We start from the raw sequence: 12,291 nt of genomic DNA, 5'->3' as shown, positions 1-12,291 counted from the left end.
TAAAATTATGAAAAGAAAATTGCAGGAGTGAGTGGGTTTTGATGTTTTTTAAAGGTTGATTAAATGCATTTAGTGCAGCTGACTCTGTGTGTGTGTGTGTTTAGGCACTTACGTTCATGTGTATAAAGGAAAAAAGGGCTTCAGCTGAAATGTTAGCTTTTCATGCTGGCTCCAGTTTTCAGGCTTTGTGTATCTCTAAGAACATTTATTAATCCAGGGTTTATTACTCTTTTCTTTTTCATATGTATTTCTCAAGAACAGAACAGAGACAATGTTACAAATATAAATAGGAGATTCTACATCTCAACTACAGCAGAGAGTCTGCAGAGAAAAATATGACTCATATTTTAGGAAAACCTAATGACCTTGGCTATCTCATTTTTACTGTCAACGTCCATTTAAGAGAAATTCTATATACATCTATGCAGACAAGACAAGGTACAATGCAAAGCTGCTGGCATTCTTTTTAAATTCTGGTTCTTTGTGTTTACTGTGATTTGATCTAAATCTTCAAACCTATCTGAACATTATTATTCACACCACTTAGAGATTTAGACAAGGTTTCGGCTGTTTGAAACAGGTTCTGTTTTATTAAGAACAGCAATTGAAAATGAAAATTTTTTTATGAATTATTTCACCCATATGGCCCTTTAGCCAATATCTATTCTGAGTGCAGAAGTGAAAACATTTCACAGTGCCATTTAAAATATTCAACTCTTATGTATTTGCTAATATATTTTCTAGAAATCAGTAAAGATCTTAGGATACAAAGAAATCCTCATTCACTAGAGATATGTATCTCTAAATACAAAGAATCTGGATGATAACCTTACACTTTAAACATAGGAAGTTAGATGAAATTAATCTTATCTTGCATGTCTTTAAGAATATTTAAGTACATAAATTGGACTAAAATTCTGAAGCAAAAATTCTGAAGTAGAAGGATGTGAATCACCTGATGAATGCCTAAGCTTGATGTACAAGAATTTCCCAAATAAAACACTTGAAATTCACACGAAGTGCAAGTCTTGGACTTGAAAAGTGTCTGGGTAGAAGGTTATGTACAAGCCTGTAACAGAGCAGGCATAAAACTAAGATGTAGTAAAATATATGAAGAGTTAAACCATAACATACAATAATAAAAAAACCAAAAAAAATCCCCAAAAAGCCAAGAATGCCCCAGTGAAATCTAGATAATTAAAAGTTTTAAAAAATTCTTCACTCTTCAGACAGAACAATAGTATTTAAGACTTAAAATGCCTCCTAGACAAAAGTATACTTTGAGGCACTTTAGGAAACTTGGCAATTTCAACTCAAAGCATATGAACAGGGATAAAAAAATCTGGTATGGTGCTTATATGTCTATGAGTAGGCAACGGAGATACATGACAGACAGAAACCTTGAAGTACAAGTAGACCTTAAAATGACAGTAGACACAAAATGGCTTTAAAAATAGTTTTTAAAATTAAAATTGGATTGCAATTCATATTGGAAGACCATGAAGCAGAATTAAGTTAGTTCAAGAAACAATGATTTCTTGATAGTTGTCTCTTTTCCAATAGTCAAATATGGAATGGTTTAAAAGAAATACTTTTGATTCTTCTCTTCCTTAGTGTTGCACTATTCAGTGAGCAATGATCTCTTTCTAAATGCTTAGCTGGCTACTACAAAGCAAGCCTTTGTGTCTGAACAATTTATACAAATATTCTAAGAAAAGTGGCAGTCAATGTAGACTTTGGAAATTTTCACAGATTTAAAGTAAACTGCAACTTCTCTTAGTTTAGGTAGTTCTAACTTTTCTCTGATTTCTGCCTATAAATTAGTAAAAGACATTTTTACAGATAGCTTCAGTATCAATTAAAAAAAAATAATGCTGCTTCTGTATAATTACTAAGCATTATGAACAAAACAAGAAATTATTTTAATTTTTTTCATTATTCTGTACATTTTTTTAAATTTAATTATACACTCTAGTGTGTAATTAACATTGTGTAAACAATGCTTGCAAAACTGTCTGGAAGATCAAAGGTGCTGTTACATACTGTACATTAGAAAATAAATTTTGAGTCAACTTGGCTGTTCCCTGAATCAATTAAAGTTTAAATAAATTTGCTTAAGGGTAACTATTACCTGAAGTATGAAGACCCAATCTGAGGAAGCAACATTTTCAAAAAATTTCAAGAATACCAGAGCATTATGGAGACTTCTCTCTGGAAATTAAGATCAGTCTCAACTGCGACCAGTATGCTATAAATAAAAAGGGTTCAAAACCACAGAACTCAAAACTAAAGAATAAGCTGTATGTTTTATTGCTTATCTACTGTTATGAATTATTTGTAAAAAGAAAGAATTGTCTCAGGTATCAAAAAGTCACAACAGACAGATACACATAGCTGACTACATGTGATTGGAAATGCATATGGTAAAGTGGAATCAGCATCCATAGAATTACAAACATTTCTGTCACAAAAAAAAAAAAAAAAAAAAAAAAATCTGCAGTCCTTTTCAAGGACCTTTTAAAAAAATTTAAATATCTCAACTCCTTTTACCCTTAGCAATTACTTCTTAAAATTGTAGCTGTCCAGCCACATTGGTGTGCTTTACCCAAGTGTTAAATTTTGCATCTATAGCTTAACAAATATTTCAATTCTTCCTAGGGCTTCTTTGTGTGAGGTACCTGAATTCTTCCATCAGTTTTAATTATAGTAATTCTGCTTTCCTTAAAGGTTATGTACATTGGAAATGCTCATAATGCCAGTGTACTTGCTGCTTTTTTAATGTAGGGAATGTAGTTCCTGTGAAATGATGGAAGTAAATTAGTAGTGCTGAAATATGAAATACTTAATGTGAATACTTTCTTAACATATTTAGAGCTTGAAATAAAATTGATTTCCACAATTGTATTGGAAGGAACAATGAACCACTACTGAGATAAAGTTAAGAAAATAAAAGCTTGGTATCTTTTTTTTGGTGTGTCTGTAGTCCTATAAATATCTAACAATGGATAACAGTGCATTAAGTAAACATAAACTTCATTAATTTTTCATGTGTAAAGAGCTTCTCAGTGAAAACCAACTTATAGAAATGATGCAGTTTCTTGAACAGCTGTGTGTCAAAACTGCATTGTGCTTGAAAGTAACCTACAAACAGTTCCACATCTATATGTTCACACTGACTGATCCCAAATATAAATCTCTTGAGAATAAAGAAAGCAAGGGGTCAGTCTGAGATAATTTCAGCAAGTTCCGTGTCAATAATAATTCTGGGTGATGGATTCTACCCATGAAGTTTCTGTTCACACATCTTTAAGTAACTGGAGACACTCTCACAGTCTGGAGCACATCAAAACCTTAAGCCATTCAAGATATTCTTACTCCATGCACCAGATTGTCCATTTAAAGAAAATCATAACAGCACTATATTGGGAAGACAATATGTATAATTGAAAACAAGTGAAAGCTTCTTACACTGTAATAGTGATAGAAAAAATGATATGTAAAACCCTCTAAATGTCTTTTATATATCTAATGACAATATAGGTCAGTGTTGGAAATCGGCTAGAGTGAGAAAAGTATAAGATGGCAAAGGTTTTGGATTAAACTCCAAACAGAAATAGTTTACTATAATCTAAACCATCTAAAAAAACAAAAGCAAGCTAAACAATCTAACAGCAAATTCTGGAAATTACCAAGAAAATGCAAGAGTCATGCAGTTGAAAAAGAAATCAAACTATTTCATGGCATGAAGAGGAATCCCAAATCTTCAGTTACCGGTTCTTCTGGATCTGGTAGAATTACCCTTCCAATATTAAGAGAATATTTTTTCTATGCTGAGAAAACAAAAAAATTGCAGCACGAAGGACGAACTATTCAAGTAAATCTTGCAGTACTGCTCAAAGTAAAAGTACTGTGAAGTTTCAATCTTGGTACCATTAAGATAGACCTCAAAGAAATGAAACACAGTTTGTCTACATAGAAAAAAAATCATTTTTCCTTCATTTAAGTGGTCAAGCTCTCATTTTATACTTTTTGTACTTGCATTACAGTATTTATTTTTTTTATTTTAAACATCTTTTCTGTTGGGTGAAAAAGCATGTTCAAATCAAAAAGCTTCCCACAGGAAATCTTCAGAAATTCAAGGAGTAATTTGAAGTTAATAGTCTAGGGTCAGAAATATGTGTAGGTCCGTAAGGTTATCTATAGATGTTAATGTATACACTACCTGGGAGATCTAGGTAAAAAAAAAGTTTCTTTGAACTTTGGTCTCTATTGATGACTATTTCTAGCAGTAATTTTAAGTTATTAGACCTTCTGTGCATATCAAACAAAAACTTTACTTTTAGTTTCTTTAAATGTCATAAGGTTGTTGTCTCAAAAATTAATAATTGCATATTAGAATATTAACATGTGGTTTAACTAACAGAAAATAGCACTGCAATTTTCACATTGCAAATACATATCTTCATTTGTGTGAAGTTAATTATTTTAATAACAGTATAAATCAATAAAATCCACTTATGATTATAAGATATTACTACACATTAAAATTTGTAAATAAAAAAATTGCTACTTCTCAAGTATCTATTTGACAAGATATTTTATAATAATTTTTATTATTTTATATATTAATCCATCACTCTATCACTATGTTTTTTATTATTTTATTAGTTTTGATATATTTGTTGAGTAGTTAACCATAATGCACCTATTCTAGCTATGTATTCTCCACTACTTTTTCTATTTGATCTCTTATTCTGATATTATATGGATAAAATTCATAATCAGTGTTCCAACATTCGGGACTGAATTCCAGAAGAACATGCAGAGAACTTCAATTCAAAAATAGCTAATGCAGAAGGGATGATGGATGAAAAGACAAATGAAAATAAAATCTCGGTTATCTCAATGAAGATAAACAATTTTCAGGTTCAATCCTTGTATCTCAATTAATCAGTCTAATGAAGAACGTTCATCACTGCCAGCCAGACATGCCAATGACACATTAAATAGCATTATAGTAAACATCTGAAATACTAAATATTTTTATAAATTAATTACTATTGACTAAAAACTGTTCAAATACTGAAAATCTAATATTATTCCCACTGAATGGATTATCTGTTTTAATGGATATATTTTATTTAATAATGTCCTTCTGTGAGAATATTCATAAATAAAAATAAATAAATAAATTCATAAATAAAAATAAATAATTTTTTTTTTAAGTACTTTCCTGGATCGCTGAGCAAAATTCCAAAGAGATCACCATTTGTGTGGAATACTAAAAATGTGTCAAATGTACTAATTTATTATAAAATACATGAGTAAGATATAGTGAGAAAAAAATAACATGCAACACCTAATTTTCCATTTTTGGAAAATGGAAACCCTAACCCTCTCCTGCATTTTCTAGTTAATCAGTTTATTAATCCTTGAAATGGGATTAATTTCATACAAAATTACATTTGAACTAGTCACAGATTCATATAAAACAGTCTACATGAGAGATTATGTAGAACCTTGTCCAATTCCCCTTTGAAAGGCAACAGAGATGGTTTTTCATCATATCCTCTGCAATTTGCTTATGGTGGAAACAAGTAGGTTCCTCTAGTGCATTTTAGGACAGGGCAGTGCTTACCTTGGGGATTCACAAAAATCTTTCTGAATCTTATTTTTCTCTTTCACTAAGAATAGGGAGAGAAAAGTACCCAGACTCACACCACAAAATGCCAAGAAGTCTGCTCAGCCCTGTGATTATCAGCTGGGCCAAGAAGCTGCTCAAAGGGCTGGAGCACCTCTCCTATGATGACAGGCTGTAGGAGTTGGGATTTTTCAGCTTGAAGAAGAGAAAACTCAAGGGAGACCTTCCAGACTCTAAAGGGGGCTACAAGAGAATGTAGTGATAGGACAAGGAAGAACAGTTTTAAACTCAAGAAGAGGAAGATTAGATATTAGGAAGAAATTCTTTACTGTGAAGGTGGTGACATTGGAGCAGGTTGCCAGAGAAACTGAGGATGTCCCATCCCTGAAGTGTTCAAGGCCAGGCTGGTGTAATGGAAGGTGTCCCTGCCCATGGCAGGGGTGTTGAAAGTAGATGATCTTCAAGATCCCTTCCAAACAAGCCATTTTCTGACTCTATGAATCTAAAAATTCTGTTGAATCAGAAAACTGCAACCTCATGTTTCATTTCCTTTCACAGTTTATTGTGAATATCTTAAAAATTGAAGTCCCAGCCAAAGAACACCAATTGGCACACCTTTGTGAACTTCAACCAAAATATTCCTTTATCTTTGCTTCCCTCTTTCTCTCCACTCAGGAGATCACACTGCTCCTTTCGTGTTATGCACATTGACAACCTGATTAGCCACCAAGGAAAGAAAATTAAATTGCCTCTCTGATACACAATACAGAAACTATATTAATCTCTGAATTAACATTTTCTGCATTCTCCACACCAGTAGACTATTTCTAAAATTAAACTTAGGGTTCAAGGAAAATAAATTATTTTCAATTTTCCACACTATTGTATTACCTTCTACAAAAGCAGAATTTTTCTTGGCACTGATTCTGAATAACTTATTCTATCCATATCCTTAGCCAGAACTAATGTGTGATAGTAGCAGTTTGAATAATTGTGGAGAAAAACAAGTATCTAGTATCAGAAGCAAAAACCAGGAGAGCCAGTTTATTAAATTATTGCTGACAGAGCAGCTAATTGTTTGGCTTGCCCAGAAGTTAATCTTTTAACACTGCTGAAGTTCGAGGATCGAGAAACAAAACTACCTATTTGGTACAAGAAGGACCAGCTAACTACAAAAACATCTCAGGAGGGAAGATGGTAGGTAGAAGACAGAACAAACTGGCCTCCTTTCCTAAAGTACTCCGATTTTTTAGCCTTCTCTTCCATGTTTTAACCCCAATGGGTTTTAGGTCTTTAACACCTGTGAGCCATACTGATGTACAATTACACGTAAGCTTCAATTTTGTAAAATAAAGGTTTTCTGAGTGTGTGTTGACTGAGTGCACCTCCTCTCATCCTGCAAGGGTGAACCAGCAGACATTCTAAAATGGCAGAAAGCAAAAGCAGAGAAAAAGTCTAAACAGCAAGTTATGCCACTGTGAAACAAACAGAATAAAAAAAACTGAAATAAAATTTTTGAAAACATTTGTTAGAATTACAATTTAAAAATAAAATAATCAAACCACAACAAGACAAACAAACAGAAAAAACCCATCAGTTCAACACCAAAAAAAGTAAGAAACATATTTGCATCTGCCCCTTAATGGCTTATCATTACAGTTGGACTAGCAGAGCAATCCAGAATCTACCTTTGCAAGCAGCATCACTTTCAGCAGTCTGTGGTGGGTTGACTCCCATTCCCCCCTATTGGTAGGATGAGAGAGAATAGGAACCACAAAGGAAGAAAACCCTCATGCTAATGACAGTTTTCTGATAAAGACAATTTAGTAATTTAAATAAAGACAAAGGTAAGAACCAAAACAAATCATGCAAAGGAAATCAGTCACAACCTCCTGATGCCCATGCAGTCTCTGAGCAATGGCTGCTTCCCACGGAAAACACTCACCACAATTTTTACTGCTAAGCATGATGTTATATGATATGGGTTATCTTTTTGGTCAGTTGAGATAGGCTTTTCTGGTTGTATCCCCTTAAAACTTCTGGACAACTCTCAGCCTACTCACTGAGAGGAGAAACTGAGGAAAAGAAAGCTTTGATGGCCTACAGGCACTGCTCAGCTATAACAGGCACACTGGCATGGTACTAATGTTGTTTTAGTCATGAACAAAACTACACCACCATACTGGCTGCTACAAAGAAAACTAATGCAGCCTCAGCCTAGACCCAGTACACAGTCCCTTGGATCACACAGTACAATTCATAACCTTGAGTTAGATGTTTGCAAAAGAGGCCTCCTGCACGCAGAATGCAAGCAGCAAGAAATGCCTTCACACTGTATTGCAGGATGGTGTTTCAGGAATCCCACCTCGAAGCAGATGACTCAGTCTGTGAGAGACCATGGTGCCAGATGCATATAGAGCAAGCCAAAAGAATTACTCAATAACCTTTGACAGGCTTCCACGGCATAATGTTAACATTGTATTATGTTAACCAAGTTGTGTAAACTTGAACCCAGAGTGGATTAAGAATACCCAAGCCTCATTGATGAGTGTGTTTTGAACAGAAGTGCTGGAGCACCTCTCATTTAACCTGAGTGACATTTAGGGCATCTTTTACAGAGAGAGATGTAGATATGATTTTCTAAAAGTTAGATGAGGTCTTAATCCTTAACCTCCTGCTTTCCGGACAACTACCCATAATCACTATATTACTGTATTACTAGCTTAATATATTGTACACAAGCTTAATATGTTATATACCTTCTTCAGTGGTGTTTCTGGTGCCCAAACCTTCTTTTTTAAAGCATTTCCTTCAAACTGCGAACTCATAATATTCAAATAAAGAGGACCGTATCTCAACCATTATTTCATAAAAAAGTAAAGACATACTTTTGATAAAATAAGAAATAATAAATCTTCCATTCTCTCAGGAGCTTTGCCAACAGCCCACCTCATCTCATAGAACCAGTTCTTTTCTCTACTGCCTGACACACTCTTTAACCTCATTCTGATCATAGTAACAGGCTGTGGTAGTAGCAATTATGCTTAATGCTTCTACCGAATTCCCATGTACAGGGAAAGGAGCAACACTACGCATTTCTCTCTCATTCCTCATCTCTGCTTTGTTACACTGACAGTTCTGGAGCAAGTCTTGGTTTTTACAGACAATTCTTAAGGGAAGTAACTTACCATTTTGTGAGGAGCAACTTTCTGGAAGTTAAAATTTTTCAATGCAATAACAACACAAGCAGCAGGAGGGCAGTTCACCAATACACAATAGATCTAACTATTACTGAGACTGACTGTAAGAGAGTCAGCTTGATAGTATAAATCAACACCAAGAAAAGGAGTGCAAGATCATGCAGCTGCACTTTAACTTGACCTAGAGAGACCACCTTCAAGTAACAAAAGCAAGTTTAGTTCCTTTGCCCATGTAATTTCTGCCTCACTGGTAAGACTACCAAAGCCCATGTCATTTCTGGTTGCTATAGATGTTATTCTGAGATACTGCCAATAAACAGGCAACAGGGGTAACAATTTTTATCTTTATGGCCTTGCACTGCAGACCAGAAAAGCACTGCACATCAACTGAATGTGAACTGGCTGTGTCCTCATACAGTCAGTCTGGTAAATGAAGCAAATCAGTAAAACCTGACCACAAGTCAATAAATTATTTTGTTTTAGGTTAGACCAAACATTGTGGTCGATATGATTTCAAAAGGGACTTAAATAACTGGAAAAGTTTTAATAATCAAATATATGGCAACCCTAACGATAGCACTGTCTTTATAGTAAAAAACAGTAAATTCATTTGAAACAAGGCCAGAGATAGAACAGTTTGGACATAAGATATTCTGTACCCCAATAAAAAATCAAAGTGGAATGACTTACCACTTCTTCATGGGTAGCACTTTCTACATTTATACCATTAACCTAAAAACAGAGAGAAAATGATTTGTAATGCAAAGTTAGTTACTGAAATAAAAGCAAGTATGAATCAAATGTCTGTGGAAAAAAGCAAATGTTTACTGACCTGTATTATTGCATCTCCTATAAATAACATTCCTGTCTGTTCAGCTGTGGGATTACAGAAGGAGTAGATTTTAATCGATAGTAGTACTGAAAAAAACACTATATTCTCTTCCAGCAATTGCTTTAACACACTCTTTGCAATCCTCATTTGAAACTGATTTGGTTGTGAAAATACCAATAGCACAGCAATCAGTATTCATCCAAAAAAGGTAACAGATCTCTAGCAATTTTAAATAAATTAAGAGAGCTACTTTCCAAGCATAAAGAACTTGTTTAGTACGGAATACAAATGTCAATTCTAACTAATGAAGGATTTCAATAAATTATGTGGAAAATGTGATTCCCACTTTTCATTATTCTTCCACTAAAGGGAAACAGGGACTACCATAATTAAAGAGGTTGTGATTGGAATTTAATACAATTCTTTAGCGTTAAGTTTGAGTTAGCTTTGTCCCTAAGAATAACATTATTTTGATCTACAATTTTCATGTTTCCTGCCTACAAAGTTAATGGGAATAATGTAATGAAACTTCAATCAACTCACCATAGATACAAATAATGAAATTTTTGAGGTCTATTCACTAACTTTCAAATTTTTAACTTTTTTGGTTGGAATTTGAGGATGTTTATCTAATTAAATGCTTAAATTCATTAAAATTAAGGCTCTTATCCTGAAAAGACTAAAGGTATTAGAGAAGGACTATTAGTCTTATACATGGCCTTTAAGGTCACAGCTTGAGGCTTAGAAGAATGCCATCAATGTTAATGAAGACAGTATTATGAGAAACAAAAGTAGAAGTAAAAAAGAAAGAAAAGACGGAATAGAATATTCTTGAAATTGCAGATATGCAATTTAGCTGTTGCTACTGCAAATGTGCCTTTGTTACAAAATAGCACTTTTTAAAAAAGAAATTGTTTACCACTCTTTTGGCAGATAAAAATTATAGTTCATTAGTAAATACTTAGGAAATATTCCACTATTTATTTTAAAAATCATGTTACAAGTTGCATTGGAGGTCTTTAGCCCACTTCTCGTCCTACTTTGTATTTAAAATCATGCATGGGATTTTTAATAGCTGGCATAGAAAAGACATCTATGTACAGAAATTTAATGGAATTAAAGCAGTTCAAAACTGTCACAAAGCAATCTGAAGTAATATATTGGTAGAGGTACTGAATGTTAGTGTGGGCATCTCAATACTAAGCTTCTACTTGGGATATTAGTAATTCATATACCAATAGTGCAAAATATGAACAATTTTTAATTCAGTGCTTATGTTAGGGCCATTGGGTTGTTTTTAAAAAGTGGAAGCATCTTTGAGCTGTAGATAGAAGGAAGAGGGTGAGCTGGAAATTCCAGTTGCAGCAAAGAAGAAAAGGATGAATTCAAAGGATGCGCCCTTGTCCACTATGTCTGACTGACTCAGAAGTGAGTGGAGAAATTGTAAGCATTGTTTGTATCAGCAAGTGGCCATGGTTTAACCTCAGCTGGCAACTATTTATCATGCAGCCAATTTGCTCAACCATCCTTTCGAACCCCATTCTTCTACCCCATGCCAGCCCCCAGGGATGGGGAGAAGACTTGAAAAAAAAAACCACTAAACCAAAAAAACCTTTTGGGTTGAGACAAGAACAGTTTAATTATTGAAGTATAAAATATAATAATAGTAATGGAAAGGAGACAGTGTGCAATAAAACCCCAGAGAAACAAGTGATGCACAATACAATTCTTCATCCTCAGCTGACTGATGTCCAATCCATCCCTAAGCAGCAACTGCCAGCTTCCAGCCAATTTCCCACAGTTTATATTCCAAGGATGATGTTTTATGGGATGGAATGTTTCTTTGCCATGGAATATATTTTTGGCCAGTTTAGATCACCTCTCCTGGCCATGCTTGCTCCCAACTTCTTGTGCACCTGTTTGCAGTCAGAGCATGGGACAGTGAATAGTCTTTGATTTAGGGAAAGCACTATTTAGCTAGAACTAAAATATCAGTGTGTTATCAACATAATTCCCATACTCAATGAAAAACACAGAACTGTACCAGCTACTAAGAAGAAAATTAATCCTATCCCAGCTGAAAACCAGGATAAAAAAAGGCATGTGTGAAGAAGCAGAACAGAAAGAGATCATGAATCAAAGCAGTTGATGATGAGTCTCCTTATATCCATACAGTAAGTTTCAGGCATTTTAAACAAGATCAGGCTGGTCCTCCAGTCTAAATGCTCTCATGGGAAGAGAAGCTGCCCAAGGAAAATTAGTATAAAAAACTTTCTGTTTTGTGGACCCCTGAACAGTCTATCCTAGGCCACACCATTGCCACACTGTGATACATTCCTGCTGCAACAGCTGCAAGGGGCCCCAATAGGCAGAAGCAGACCTTGCTTACAAGTACTGCAAGAGTTCCTGAACCTGGAATCAGTGCAGAACCTGGACAGCAACAAAACAAGTTGGAACACAGGGAGAGTGTGTCCTCAGCCTCCTTCAGGAGGAAATCCCTAGCAAGCCAATCCTCAGATATCACTCTGTCTGTGTGGGGGTCACAGTAGATTCATGTTCCAACCCCCTGCAGCAAGGCAGATGGGTTTGCTTGCTCTTCAACAAGTACCACTCAGCTG

The 12,291-nt window shown here is 34.6% G+C and overlaps 1 protein-coding gene across 1 annotated transcript in view; it reads right to left on the bottom strand.

Annotated features, from left to right (window-relative positions):
• The window catches only part of SNTG2 (syntrophin gamma 2), a 200,608-nt gene that overhangs the window by 80,151 nt on the left and 108,166 nt on the right, over window positions 1–12,291 (bottom strand). Inside the window, exons 5-6 of the mRNA XM_021551123.2 lie at window positions 9,674–9,717; window positions 9,532–9,573 (exon numbers count right to left, since the gene is read on the bottom strand). Of these exons, the coding sequence (XP_021406798.2) occupies window positions 9,532–9,573; window positions 9,674–9,717 (86 nt within the window). The remainder of the gene's footprint in view (window positions 1–9,531; window positions 9,574–9,673; window positions 9,718–12,291) is intronic.

This window comes from Lonchura striata, chromosome 3, assembly GCF_046129695.1.
Source record: "Lonchura striata isolate bLonStr1 chromosome 3, bLonStr1.mat, whole genome shotgun sequence".
NCBI classification, from domain to species: Eukaryota; Metazoa; Chordata; class Aves; order Passeriformes; family Estrildidae; genus Lonchura; species Lonchura striata.
Note: the sequence above shows the minus strand (reverse complement) of the source record. Positions and strands in the feature narration are given on the sequence as shown.